At 38.5% G+C, this 15,674-nt stretch overlaps 1 protein-coding gene and 1 pseudogene across 2 annotated transcripts in view; both read right to left on the minus strand.

Annotated features, from left to right (window-relative positions):
* GXYLT1 (glucoside xylosyltransferase 1) overlaps nucleotides 1–15,319 on the minus strand; it is a 59,905-nt gene extending 44,586 nt beyond the window's left edge. For both annotated transcript variants that reach the window (XM_007503156.2, XM_007503155.2), the window contains exon 1: nucleotides 14,982–15,319. In XM_007503156.2, coding sequence (XP_007503218.1) covers nucleotides 14,982–15,217 — 236 coding nt within the window. In that variant the 5' untranslated portion in view covers nucleotides 15,218–15,319. The remainder of the gene's footprint in view (nucleotides 1–14,981) is intronic.
* Nucleotides 618–2,384, minus strand: LOC100618620 (heat shock cognate 71 kDa protein-like; annotated as a pseudogene).
* Nucleotides 15,320–15,674: the final 355 nt, after the last annotated feature.

Genomic DNA, 15,674 nt, shown 5'->3' on the forward strand with positions numbered 1-15,674 from the left:
TGCAAAGCTTCAAAGAAAAATGGGACTTGGTCTCAGGAACTGGAAGAACTCAAAAAGGAATTTACAAATCAAATAAAAGAGATGGAAGAAAAAGCAGAAAAAGAAATAAAAGTAATGCAAAAAGCTTAAAAAATAAAATTGGTCAACTAGAAAAAGAGGCATAAAAATCCTATGAAGAAAAAAGTTCCATGAAAATGGAAAGGGTCAGATGGAAAATAAGGATCAAAAAGTCAAGGAAGAAAATCATTCTTTAAAAATTAGAATTGGGAAAATAGAAACAAATGGCTTCATGAGACATCAAGAAACAAAATCACAAGAATGAAAAAATAGAAGAAAATATGAAATATCTCATTGAAAAAAACAACTGCCCTGGAAAATAGGTCCAGAAGAGGCAACATAAGAATTATCGAATTACCTGAAAGTCATGATAAAAAAAAAAGCCAGAAATCATATTACAATAAATTATCAAAGAAAATTGCCCTGATATTCTTTTTTTTAATGGTGCCAATTTTAAATATTTATTCTCCAGGACAAGAATTGCATTTCCACTTGTTTTTATACAGTACTGATACAAAGTGCAATGTTGTTCACTTCTCCCTCTGCACACATTCAAGTATTCAGAATGCCCAGATTTACACAGTAGATTAAATGTTAACTTTAAACTGCTACTGCCTTGGCTACAAATTTGAGTCCTTCAATTTTTGGAAAGCTGTGTGGAATGCTTTTTCTTCTGGCACATTTAGTCGACCTCTTCAATGGTAGGTCCAGAAGAAGTACCTCCATATGGGGCTACTCCACCTCCTGGGTGAGGCATGCCCCCTGGCATGGGGTTGCAGACTTTTTCCAATTCTTTCTGCTCATGCTCAAATTCTTCCTTTTCAGTAGTCTGGTTCTTATCCAGCCAGTTGATTATTTCATTGCATTTGTCAAGGATCTTCTGTTTGTCTTCATCACCAATTTTGTCTTGTCATTTCTCATCCTCAACAGTTGCCTTCATGTTGAAAGCATAAGACTCAAGAGAATTCTTGGAAGACACCTTATCTCTCTGCTTCTCATCTTCAGCCTTGTACTTTTCAGCCTCCTGGACCATGCACTCAATGTCTTCTTTGCTCAGTCAACCTTTGTCATTGGTGATGGTGATCTTGTTCTCCTTGCCTATGCTCTTATCCACAGCAGACACATTGAGGATGCCGTTAGCATCAATGTCAAATGTAACTTCAATTTGAGGGACACCCCATGGGGCAGGAGGGATTCCTGTGAGCTTAAATTTGCCAAGTAAGTTGTTATCCTTTGTCATTGCTCTCTCATCTTCATAAACCTGAATAAGCACACCAGGCGGATTGTCAGAGTAGGTAGTAAAGGTCTGAGTCTGCTTGGTAGGAATGGTGGTATTGCGTTTGATCAGAACTGTCATGACTACCATCAGTTTCAATTCCAAGGGAAAGAGGAATGACATCTAGCAGCAGCAAATCCTGCACATTCTCAGATTTATCTCCGGAGAAGACGGCAGCCTGAACAGCTGCACCATAGGCAACAGCCTCATCAGGATTGATACTCTTGTTGAGCTCCTTGCCATTGAAGAAGTCCTGCAGACACTTCTGGACTTTGGGAATTCGAGTGGAACGACCCACCAAGACGATGTCATGAATCTGTGATTTGTCTAGCTTAGCATCTCTGAGGGCCTTTTCCACAGGGTCCAGTGTGCCAAGGAAGAGGTCAGCATTCAGCTCTTCAAAATGGGCCCGGGTAATAGAGGTATAGAAGTCAATAGTTTCATAGAGGGAATGATCTCAATAATGGCCTGTGTACTTGAAGAGAGGGTTCTCTTTGCACGTTCACAAGCAGTGCGCAGATGGCGGACAGCCCTCTTGTTCTCACTGATGTCCTTCTTGTGCTTTCGCTTGAACTCAGCAATGAAATGGTTGACCATGCAGTTGTCAAAGTCCTCACCATCCAAGTGGGTGTTCCCTGTGGACTTGACTTCAAAGATACCATCTTCAATGGTAAGGATGGAGATATCAAAGGTACCACACCCCAAGGTCAAAGATCAACACATTTCTCTTGGCACCAATTTTTTTGTCCAAGCCATAAGCAATAGCAGCAGCAGTTGACTCATTGATGATTTGGAGCACATTGAGACCAGCAATGGTTCTGGCATCTTTGGTGGCCTGTCATTGGGAATTGTTGAAGTAGGCTGGTACTGTGACAACAGCATTTGTGACAGTCTTCCCAAGTTAAGCTTCAGCAATTTCTTTCATCTTGGTCAAGACCATAGATGATACTTCTTCTGGATAGAAACTTTTGGTCTCCCCTTTGTACTCCACTTGGCTGCCTGTGTCATTCACTACCGTAAAAAGCCAATGCTTCATGTCTAACTGTACAACTGCATCATCAAATCTGCGACCAATCAACAACTCTAGGTAGTAGGTGAAACTGAGGCAGAAAAAAGTTAAATGACTATTCTAGGATCACAAAGTTGGTGGGTGTCTAAAGCTAAATTTGTACACAAGTCTTCCTGACTCCAAGTTTCAGGGCTCTATCTATTTTAACATCTTACCTGCCTCTACATTAGAAAAACAACTTTGAAAGACTTTAAAACTCTTTTGTTTTTCTCTCCCAACCCCCACCTCAAATGGGAGAGAAGAGGAAGGAGTCTAGGGATAAGGGTTGTAAAAAAAGGAAAAGAAAGAAAAAGAACCAAAAAAGAACAAAAGGAAGGCCAGAAGGAAATCATAGACAAGCAAGTGAGCTTTCAAAAGCTGTAAAAGTTTAATCTATCATATACTTAAAAAGAAAAGCAAACTGTATACAAAACAAACTCCAGAGTTTCATATGCCATATGGAAGGGCTCATCTTAATTGATGTTTAAGTTCAGAATTGTACATTTTTAAAAAAAGAAAACCTAGATTGAAGTTTGAATTGCCAAAAAGAAACTGTGTGACCTTGGGGAGTCAAGTCAATAAACATTTATAAAGTGTTTACTATGTGCCAGGCACTATGCAAAGCCCTGGGAATACAAATACAAGAAGAAAGCCAGTCTCTGTCCTGAAAGAGCTTACATTCTAATAGTAGTCAATCATACATAAAAAGAAAGCTGAAAGAGAGGACAAAGAGAACAGTAGTACCCACATAGGGACAGGATGGAGAAATAAGTCTGGAGAGTCAGAATCCATTTATATTGGGTAACTTATTTGTTCCCTTCAGGGGAATAGAGATCTAAATCCCATAGAGTTTATAATATCCTAGAGAGAAAAGAAGGAGTGAGTACCTGTATTTACTGTCTGGAGAGGGAGGAGGATAGGCAAAAGGGAGGGAGAGAATTTGAATTGCAAAATGTCAGAAAGCAATTGTCAAAAACAAATCATACAAGTAATGAATGCTGGGACATTAATTCATTGCTGGTGGAGTTGTGAATTGATCCAACCATTCTAGAAGGCAACTTGGAAGTATGCCCAAAGGGTGCTAAAAGACTGTCTGCCCTTTGATCCAGCCATAGCACTGCTGGGTTTGTACCCCAAAGAGATCATAAGGAAAAAAAACTTGTACAAGAATATTCATAGCTGCTCTCTTTGTGGTGGCAACTCTGAGGTATCACTTCACACCTAGCAGATTGGCTAACATAACAGCTATGGAAAGTAATGAATGCTGGAGGGGATGTGGCAAAGTAGGGACACTAATTCACTGCTGGTGGAGTTGTGAATTGATCTAACCATTCTGCAAGGCAATTTGGAACTATGCCCAAAGGGCAATAAAAGACTGTCTGCCCTTTGATCCAGCCATAGCACTGCTGGGTTTGTACCCCAAAGAGATCATAAGGAAAAAAACTTGTACAAGAATATTCATAGCTGCTCTCTTTGTGGTGGCAAAAAATTGGAAAATGAGGGGATGCCCTTCAATTGGGGAATGGCTGAACAAATTGTGGTATATGTTGGTGATGGAATACTATTGTGCCCAAAAGAATAATGAACTGGAGGAATTCCATGTGAATTGAAACAACCTCCAGGAACTGATGCAGTATGAGAGGAGCAGAACCAAGAGAACAATGTACACAGAGACTGATACACTGTGACACAATCAAATGTAATGGACTTCTCTACTAGTAGCAATGCAATGATTCAAAACAATTTGGAGGGACTTATGAAAAAGAACACTATCCACATCCAGAGGAGGAACTGTGGGAAAAGAAAAACAGAACAAAAACAACTGCTTGATCACATGGGTCAATGGGGATACGACTGGACATACAGAATATAAAAGATCACCCTAGTGCAAATATTATTAATATGGAAATAGCTCTTGATCAATGACACATGTTAAACCCAGTGAAATTAAAAAAAAATTACTGTATTAAAAAGCAATTGTAAGTTTTACTGAAAGTACCACTTTTATCTCCCGAGACAAACATAAGAACTATATGAACACAACTACAAAACACTTTCCACACAACTAAAACTAGACTTGAACAATTGGAAAAACATTAACTGCTCATGGGTAGGACGAGCCAATATAATAAAAATGACCATCCTACCCAAACTCATCTATCTATTTAATGCCATACCCATGGAACTTCCAAAATTTTTTTTTACTGATTTAGAAAAATCCATAACAAAGTTCATTTGGAAGAACAAAAGATCAAGGATATCCAGGGAAATAATGAAAAAAAAAATACAAAGGAAGGGGGCCTTGCAGTCCCAGATCTCAGACTATATTATAAAGCAGTGGTCACCAAAACAATCTGGTACTGGCTAAGAGACAGAAAGGAGGATCAGTGGAATAGACTCGGGATAAATGACCTCAGCAAGACAGTATATGACAAACCCAAAGATCCCAGCTTTTGGGACAAAAATCCACTATTTCATAAAAACTGCTGGGAAAATTGGAGGACAGTGTGGGAAAGATTAGGTTTAGATCAACACCTCACACCCTACACCAAAATAAATTCAAAATGAGTGAATGACTTGAACATAAAGAAGGAAACTATAAGAAAATTAGGCGAACACAGAATAGCATACATGTCAGACCTTTGGGAAGGGAAAGACTTCAAAACCAAGCAAGACTTAGAGTTACAAAATGCAAAATAAATAATCTGGAATACATCAAATTAAAAAGTTTTTGTACAAACAAAACCAATGTAACTAAAATCAGAAGGGAAGCAACAAATTGGGAAACAATCTTCATAAAAACCTCTGACAAAGGTTTAATTACTCAAATTTACAAAGAACTAAATCAATTGTACAAAAAATCAAGCCATTCTCCAATTGATAAATGGGCAAGGGACATGAACAGGCAGTTCTCAGCCAAAGAAATCAAAACTATTAATAAGCACATGAAAAAGTGCTCTACATCTCTTATAATCAGAGATGCAAATCAAAACAACACTGAGGTATCACCTCACACCTAGCAGATTGGCTAACATGACAGCTATGGAAAGTAATGAATGCTGGAGGGGATGTGGCAAAGTAGGGACACTAATTCATTGCTGGTGGAGTTGTGAATTGATCCAACCATTCTGGAGGGCAATTTGGAACTATGCCCAAAGGGTGATAAAAGACTGTCTGCCCTTTGATCCAGCTATAGCACTGCTGGGTTTGTACCCCAAAGAGACAATAAGGAAAAAGACTTGTACAAGAATATTCATAGCTGCACTCTTTGTGGTGGCCAAAAATTGGAAAACGAGGGGATGCCCATCAATTGGGGAATGGATGAACAAATTGTGGTATATGTTGGTGATGGAATACTATTGTGCTAAAAGGAATAATAAAGTAGAGGAATTCCATGGAGACTGGAACAACCTCCAGGAAGTGATGCAGAGTGAGAGGAGCAGAACCTGGAAAACATTGTACACAGAGACTGATACACTGTGGCACAATCGAAGGTAATGGACTTCTCCATTAGTGGCAATGCAATGTCCCTGAACAATCTGAAGGGATCTAAAAAATACCATCCACAAGCAGAGGATAAACTGTGGGAGTAAAAACACCGATGAAAAGCAACTGCTTGACTACAGGGGTTGAGGGGATATGACTGAGGAGAGACTCTAAATGAACACTCTAATGCAAATACCAACAACATGGAAATGGGTTTGAGTCAAGAACACACGTGATAACCAGTGGAATCGTGCGTCGGCTATGGGAGAGGGAATGGTGGTGGGAGGGGGTGCAGGGAGGAAAAGAAAATGATCTTTGTTTCCAGTAAATAATGTTTGGAAATGACCAAATAAAATAATGTTTAAAATTAAAAAAAAAAAAGAAAGTACCACTTTTATCACAACCACTATACTATTTTTAAAAAATCAAGTGTCACTGAACTTCATTAAGCAAGGTTCAATAAAACCAAAAAGAAATTATAGAAAAGAGTTCCATAGTTGACAAGAATTGCTGGGAAAACTGGAAAACGGTCTGGTAGATATTAGGCTTAGATCACAATCTTGTACCACACATCACAATGACCTAAAAATGAAAAGGATCTGAATATTAAAGATAAGTTATATATTAATATTAGAAGCTATATTAGAAGAAAAAAAATTTAAAGAAAACCAGATTATAGACTATTTCACAATTAAGGCTAGGCGGTGAGTTCTTAACCAAAAAAAACTTGAGAGAGTAATAAAAGATAAAATAGATTTTTTTATCACATGAAAGAGAAGTTTTTGCATTAAAAAACAAAAACAAAAACAAAAACAATGCAACAAGGATAAAAAGACATGTCAATTGGGCAAAAACTAGTTATAAGGATATTGAAAATCCTAGATATATAGGTAACAGTCCTCAAAATATCTGAGCAAACCGTTCTCAAAAGAATGACAAATTAACTACCAAATGGAAACCAAATTATTAACAGTAAGAAAAGGGAAACCACAACAACTAAGGTTTCATCTCCCAACAAAATGACAAAAATACTAAAAGCAGAAATAGTTTAAATGTTACAGGGGTTGTAGAAAGACAAGTACACTGATGTACTGTTGGTGGAACTGTAACTTTGTCCAGCCCTTTTATAAATCAGTTTGGAGGAGCAGTTAGGTGACTCAGCAGATAGAGACCCAGAACTGGAAACATAAGGTCCTGAGTTCATATCTGGCTTCAAATACTTCCTGTGTGACCCTGGGCAATTCATTTAAACTGAACTGCCTAGCCTTACTACTCTTCTGCATTATAACCCATCTTCAGCATCAATTCTAAAAAAGGTAAGGATTTTAAAAATAGGTTCAAATTTGGCCTCAGCCACTTCCCAGCTGTGTGACCCTGGAAGTCACTTAATCTCTGTGTAAAGGGAATTTACACCCCTCTCCTAGGGTCACACATAGGATGTAGCATACCAGGCATGTTGGCATCTGGGAAGTATGGTTGATGTGTTGATGTTGTATACCAGATACTTGGTCAGATCAGTTAATGATCATTGTATAGACAGTCCAAAGGGCAGGAGAATTCCTGAGCCAGCACAGCCTTGTCAAACCACATTCCTTTGAAAGGTGCATGTTAGGTTAATCTCCACCTCTTCGATCTTGTCATTGTCAATTCAACCCATGTTAAGACCTATGCCATGTTACGTATTCATTGATCACCTCCCAATCCACATTCTTAAAACTTCCAATAAATACTGGGGAGAAGCGCTAATCTCTCTCTTACCTCCTTGGATCCTTGAACTTCTCTGTCCTAACCCTTTCTGGCTGTTCTTTATCTTTCCTCCCGACATGTCGCCCCCTATTAATGCTCAAGGCATTAAGGAGTCCTTACTCCCCACGTGTTTTCTTATTTCTCATGTTTTCCTTTAATTATCCAAGGGAAAACATTAAGGAGATAGCGCCTCTCCCCATATTTTTTACTCAGGTTATTACCCACAGGTAAAAATTATATAATAACTGCTGGCAGGTTGTTATATGGGATGTTACCCTGCCTGTGTCCCTACATTCTTGCATCCCTACATCCCTATATCCCAGCATAGGCTATGTAACTCTAAATCTGAACCAGATATGACTCTGAATTTGAACCAGATGTGCTAGAGAGGAGAAAAGGGGCAAAGAAGGAAGAGTGCTATGTCTCTGGTGTCCTGCCAAGGTAGCTGGTGCTGGAGGTCACACTGAACTCGCCTCATGGGAGCTAGATTAAGCTACTTTATCTTTCTACCTATTTCTCATCTTTTACCTATCCAAGTAATTCTAAACTTCATTAAATTCTAAGGACCAGAGTCCTAATTTTACTATTACACCTTCACTGCCTAACCCTTACCACTCTTGGAACTAATAAACAGTATTGATTCTAAGACTATAAAAGATAATTTTAGCATTGTGACCTAAATTATATTATTGGTCGCCATTGATATCCCAAATAATAAAATAAAAATACCTAAGTCAGTCTGAAATTTTATGGTGATTTAATTAATATGGTGGAAAGAAATTAAGAAGGAGGGAGAAGGAAAGGGTTTAGGATTTTTCTCCTACCTGGCTTGTACCAGGTGGGAAGATTAGGGAATCTAGAAAGTAAGGTTTTGGAGTGTGAAAGAGGAAGGAATCAGCCTGAACTCCAAGAGGGCTCAGCCAAGATGCCTGAACCTGAATTAGCTCAAAGGAAAACTCATCACCAAAACCCAGACAAATAGCTGCCACCATGCCAAAATGTGAGAACACTGCTAGCCAGACACCTCTCTGGGAAAAGAGGGAGAAGAGAAGTAGTGACATGCCTTATATAGACGGTTTTACGTCACTTTCCTGCTTCTCATCTGTACCAATGATAGTTTAGCTTGACTTAGGACAGCCCAGGGGTCTGTCCACTGTTTATGCACATGTCTGTTGAAGGCCATTTCCTCAGATACTTAATCCTTGAGTATGGTACAGACATTATATAACCTTGTTAAACTAAGTAGGGTGGAGCAATATAGAGTTCCCAAGACCTGATTCTGTTAAACCAAGTATCTCCATTGTTACTAATCAGGAAATTGCTAAATCAGATCTTCTAAAGTATGGTCTGAGTAGGGTGGAGTAGTTTTAAAATTCACAGATAGAAGGTAATGGAAGGAAGGTAAGAGAAAGAAGACAGGAAGGAAGGGAAGGAATAGTATTGTTGTAAAAAAGAAATTTAGAATTATGTTAAAGTTGACTAAAATGTCTATACTATTTGCAGAAATCCCACTATCTCATTGTGACCCAATGAGGTAAACAATAAAAACACTGCTAAACACACAGAGTATAAAATATATAATTTTTTTTATAATAACAAAGACCTGGAAATAAACCAAATGGCATTCAATTAAGGAAATGGCTGAACAGTTATAGCACACAAAAACACAAATACTAAAATCTGTCAACTCAAAGATGCAGACTATAACTCTACAAGCCTGTCCATTTTATGTAACTCTTGTCCACATTCTCCCAAAAGTTCACTGCATGAAGTATGGCCAATGTACTGTCTGTCTTCCATGATTTCTCAAAAATCAACATAATATCAATGGAGTATTCTGGGTATCCATCTGTCATCCCTCCCATTTTAAACTCCTGTTCTTTTCTGAAGTTTCTCAGTATTTGTGTTTCAATCTGTTCACAGCTACCATGCTCCCTTCCATTGTGCTCCAGGAATATTCATGGTACTTCATATCTCACTGCTGTATAGCAACACCAATAAAATATGAGTACAGAAAAAATAAACCTTTACTTTCATGGGAAGGTTGGTATCATTAAAAATTTCCTTAAAGCAATTCAATACTCAAGAGCCTATAATATAGATTTTTGTTCCATATGGAAAGGAAATAAGCACCTATATAGTACTGTGCTAAATAATTTTACAAAATAATTTTTATGTCATTTGATCCTAATAACAACCTTTTGATAGAGGTGCCACTATTATCCCCATTTGATAGTTGAGGAAACTGAGGAAAACAGAAGTTAAGTGACTTGCCTAGGGTCACAAAGCTGTTAAGTGTCTGAGGTCAAATATTAATTCAAGTCTTACTGATTCCAATTCCAGCACTTTATACACTGAATCAACAGGAACTTCTAATCAAATTTAATGTTTTGTGTGTTTTTTTAAATCAAACAATAAGTACACTGGTACATGAATGAAATGGAATATTACCGTGCTGTCAGAAACAAAGAGTATCAACAGATGCATAAAAAGTCTTTGATAAAATACAACACTCATTCCTATTAAAAATACTGGAAAGCATAAGTATTCATGGAATTTTTCTTAAAATTATGAAGTGCCTATCTAAAACTATTTCCAAAAGCCTTTCCAATAAGATTACAAGTAAAACAAGGATGGCCATTATACCAATATTATTTATCATAATCTTAGAAATACTAGCAATAGCAATAAAAGAAGAAAAAAGAAATTTAAGAAATCAGAATGAGCAAGGAGGTAATAAAATGATCTCTTTTTGCAGATGATATGATGTATACCACATGGAAAATCCTAGAGTAATCTAGAATATAAGCTCAAACTATCAATATTTTTATGAAAGTAGCAGGCCATAAAATAAGTACACACAAATCATTAGCCTTTATAGATATTACTAACAAAGCTCTGTAAGAAGAGTTAAAATACATACTTTATTTAAAACAATAAGAGACAGAACAGAATATCTGGAAGTACAGGTGTCAAAACAAATCCAGGAACTACATGAACATAATTATAAAACACCTTTTTACATTTTTTTTACATTGGGCAGAGCCAATATAATTAAAATGACAATTCTACCTAAACTAATCTACTTATTCAAAGTCATTCTAATCAAATTACCAAAAAATTATCTCATTGCACTAAAAAAATCATTTGGAAGAACAAAAGATCAAGAATAGGAAAAGAATTAATAAAAAAATGTAAAGGAAGGAGGTCTAGCAGTACTGGATTTTAAGTCATATTATAAAATACTAATTATCAAAACTATTTGGTATTGGCTAAGAAATAGAAAGGTAGATCAGTGGAACAGAACAGACATAGAACAAACATTAGCAAAAGATTATAGTAACTCCATATATGACAAAAATATAGATCCAGACTATTGAGATAAGAAATCACTATATGGTAAAAATATGCTGAGACAACTGTAAAGTAATTTGGCAGAAACTAGTTATAGACCAATATCTTACACCATCTGACCAAAAGGGATACATGATCTAGACAGAGAAGGAGATCTCATAAGCAAATTAGAATAGGAAACATTGCCAATCAGATTTATGGATAGAAGAGGAATTTATTAGAGCATTGTGAGATATAAAATAGATTATGTTGGGTATATTAAATGGAAAAATTTTTGCACAAATAAATGTTGCCAAGGTTAGAAGGAAAGCAAAAAATGGGGGGATTTCATAGTCTCTCAGAGATTTGATATCTAAAATATAAGAATAAGCCACCCCCCAATTGATAGATGGGCAAAAGATAAATAGTTTTTGGATGAAGAAATCAAAGCCATGTGTAAGCATATGAAACAAATGCTCTAAATCATTACTGAATGGCGCAATGCAAACCAAAACAATTCTGAGGTATCATCTCACACCCATCAAATTGGCAAAAATGACAAATATAGGAGATGATGTGGAAAAATGGGGACACTAACAGAGCCATGAACTGATCCAACCATTTTGGAGGACAATTTGGAATTACATTCAGAGTTATAAAACTATGTATACCCCTTAGGTTGAGTCTATTTCAGACAGAGATTAGGGAAAAAGGAAAAGAACTTATATGTTCCACAGTATTTAGAGCAGCCTTCTTCGTGTTAAGAACTAGAAATTCGAGGAGATGTCCATCAATTGGGAAATGTCTAAATGAACTGTTTATGACTGCAATGAACTTCTATTCTGTGGTTAGAAACAATGAGCTGATTCGTTTTTTAAAATTTGGAAAGAACTACATGAGATAATGAAGAATGAAATGAGCAGAAGAGAACATTATATATAGTTAGAGATTTAATGTTTGAAGAACAACTTGTGAATGTTCACCTCCAGAGAATGAAATGAAAATTGGAAACATAATAGACACAATCTATATATACAGATGTTTGCTGAATGACATCTTCTATTGTGTGTGTGTGTGTGAAGAGATAAGATATCTAGAAACAAAATCTGTTAATAAAATTTAAAAATAAAATGAAACAATGAGTAGGAATATGGGGAGGCATAGGAAAAATTCCATGAATCAAAACAAAATGAAGTAAGCATAAACAGGAAAACACCGACAACATAAATAGAATAACAAAATAATCAAAATCCAACATATTATATGGGTACATATATTAGCATTGAGGCTGGACTACCACTTGTTATATAATTAATAGTGGGGATTCCTTTTGTGAGTTGGACTAGATGGCTTCTGTAGTCCTTTTAAATCTAAAATTCTATGATTCTATATATAGTCATAATGACCATGTTTGCCTCCCCCCAAAAAATATGAAAATGAAAACAAGATGAAGTACGATGGATGTGGAATACTACATATACTGTCAGTCTTGGTTGAAGTGTTCTGTTGATTAGTATTGTTCAAATGCCCTTTTTTCTCCATCTCTCCTTTTTATTCTGTTATAAAGAATTACTCTCTGGAAGTTGAAGAGATAGATATAGTGAAAAACGAGGGTGACAAAAATAAGAAATAAAAAAACCAAAAACTCTAAGTTTGTCAGAGCATTTCTAACAAGCAGCAACATTTGTCTTTTCAGACACCTCCCCCTTTTCTGAAAGAATTCATTCACAATTGTTGGAACTTCAAATTTAAGGAATATATTCTTGACCAAATTCTATCAGGCCTATCAAGAAGATCTAAAAACCCTAAACCAGCAAAGTATTGGCTCTGGTGCTGGGCCAGCACTGGCGGAGAGGGGAAGGGGGGGGCAGCGTGTGGCTGCTCCATTCTGAACTCTTCCTATTGCCTGAAGTCAATTTTTGCAGGCCCTGCCCCTCTGTCCAGCTGCCCAAAGAGAGCACTTCTTCTCTCTGAGGTAGTTCAGAGGGGTTCACAGGCAGCTTGAACTTGCAGTTTAGGCACTTGAACTCAAAAACATTCACCAACACCACCCTAAACCAAAGTACTTTAATTTACAATCAAAGCTAAACTAGTGACTCTACTCTTTGTAATAGTACTACTCTTGGGGTAGCTAGGTGGCTCAATGGATTGAGAGCCCAAGTCTAGACATGGAAGGTCCTGGGTTCAAATGTGACCTCTGACACTTCCTAGCTGTGTGACCCAGGGCAAGCCATTTAACTCCAATTGCCGAGACCAGTGATAACAAACCTTTTAGAGATGGAGTGCTGGCCCTACTCCCAGCTTACCCTGAGTACCATGCCCTGCCATCCCAATTCACCCCCAGCTCTCTTTTTACCCCAGACAGGGGAGGGAAGATAGGCTTCCATTGGGCTGCTGCGCAGAGGGGCAGGTGATAAGAGGCACATGTGGAGAAAGGAAGGAGAGTGGCTCAAGTTCTCTGCTCCCCTCCAGCTATGTGCCATGCTGTGAACTCTGCTCTCCTCAAAACTAGGTCTAACCCCAGCACAGGAATCACCTTCACCATAGACTCAATAGGTTGCCATTTGCACCACACCCTCACACAGCATGTGAGTACTCCTCTGCTCCCTCCTAGGGCTGCTGGGCAGAGCAGCAGGTGAAGTGAGGAATGTCTTTAGGCATGTGGAGAGGGGGAGGGGAAGAGTCCCTTTGACTTTCTAGTAACTCTAGCAGGCAACTGCAGGTGTGCAGAGAGGGCTCTGTGTGCCCTTTTTGGCATGTTTGGCTTGCTATCACAGGGCTAGTCCTTACCACTCTTTTGCTTTGGAACATGTCAATTCTAAGACAGAAGGTATGAGTTTAAAAGGAAAAAAGTTCCATTTTTACATACCAACTAAAGATTTCAGTAACAGTTCAATAAACTAATTCTTGGGTTCAAATGCTACAGGAACTTTTCTTTTACATTTCAAACAATTAAAAGAATTCTAATAAAATTAACTGCCAGTATGTACTGTAAACTAAATTAGCCCAAGACAAAGTGGCAAATATTGGAGGTCATTTTGCTACCAAACTGTCCTGCAATATTGTATTCTATTTTAGTATTTCATTATCATTCTACAACCATAAGTCTTAATTTCTTTTGTAATGCTTTCACTTTTCATTTCTTGTAAAATTCAGATCTGCACAAAGTACCATTAATGATCTATATACTACATGTGTAAAATTAATTTTACATATTATTTTTGTACTTAGAAGCACAAAGATCTCAGGAGTCTTGGGAATTTGCCAGACTACAAAGAAAAAAATCTACCTAGCTTCTTCATACAGACCTTAAAACTTTCCTCCTTCCCTAAGAATGCTCTCCATCACACAAGTGCAATCAACATATGATTTACCTAAATTCTTTCTGGAAAAGCACTGGTTCATTTATACTATGGTACATTATTTTGTCTTTAAAAAGTTTTTTAAAAAAAAGTTAATCCCAAATATGTCAAAACACAACCTATCTTTAAAATACTATTATTCATAAAATCACTGGTGGGGATTCCATGGCTGTGTGGATTATTTTTGAAACCAGTGGGGATTTTTTGTTTTTAAAATAGAGAAAATTATTAAACCAAGTGCTGCCATACCACCACCAAAAAAAGGTGCAAGCCTTCTGATTGAGCAAAATTACCAGTAAGGTAATAGAGGCCTAAACTGGAAAATCTTTACATTAAAAAAATGTGGGAATTCCTTTCAGTAAATGAATTTGAGGAAGAGCCTTTAGTTTTTCAATGTTTCCGTTGCACTGGGGACCCCTTTCCATTAGGTGACACACGCTAAAATCAACTACAAACGGGAGCTGGGTTTGCGGCACTGAGGTTTGGTCTCAAGGCCCGGCCACCGATCCGAGGCTGTGCTCAGCGCTGCGAGAGTGAAGGGGCGGCAGCAGCTCCGCGCAGGTAGAGGCTACGGGGATAAGAGAGGTGCGGACGTGGGGCCTCCAGCAATCCGGCCTCACTCTGAGGCGGTGCCCCACTCAGGTTCTTTGGTACGAAGAAGAGAGCAGCCTACCTGTCGGACCAGCCAGGATGATCCTTGGGGCCTACGCTTCGCGCCCCGTTCTCGGGTACGCGTCCGCTAACAGTGATCCAGGAAGCCACCGCTGCGGCCTTCAGCTTCCCGCCACCGCCGGTCTCTTCTTCGTCCAGGGACACCACGAGCTGGTTCAAGGCGTAAAGCAACGAACAGAAGCCGCAGCCCAGACATAGAACTAACACCCGGAGGTAACGCCGCATGTCTCTCTCCATTCACAGCCAGCTGGAGTTGCTTCTTCTGCGGCGGCCAGACGCCGCCGGGGCGCTGACAAACCGCAGCCAGATCCCAGTGCGCATTCGCGGCATTAAGGCACGCCCCCTTCCTCTTCTTCCTTCCTTCCTTCCTCCTAAAACCTTTTCCGGTTTCAGTGGCTGTAGTCTCCGACCCTCCTCCCCCTCTCACGGAGAGCGTCGGTGACACTTCTTCTGTGGCTCCTGCAGGAACCCCCAGCTCCTCAAATAAAGGCGACCCTGCGAGTAAGGTGGAGGCTACGTAGCAAAAGTGAGCTGCTTGAGAGGAGACTCTAGGCTTGCTAAGTAGTGCTGGCGCTAGTTTCTTCTCTGTAGCCAATACCCAAAGCTTTGGGGAGGGGTAGCATTGAAGCTGCTCCATTATTACTGTCTGGGTGAGAACCTAGAGCAGCCAAAAGATTCTAGGGAAAGGGCTGTA

This window comes from Monodelphis domestica, chromosome 5, assembly GCF_027887165.1.
Source record: "Monodelphis domestica isolate mMonDom1 chromosome 5, mMonDom1.pri, whole genome shotgun sequence".
Taxonomy (NCBI): Eukaryota; Metazoa; Chordata; class Mammalia; order Didelphimorphia; family Didelphidae; genus Monodelphis; species Monodelphis domestica.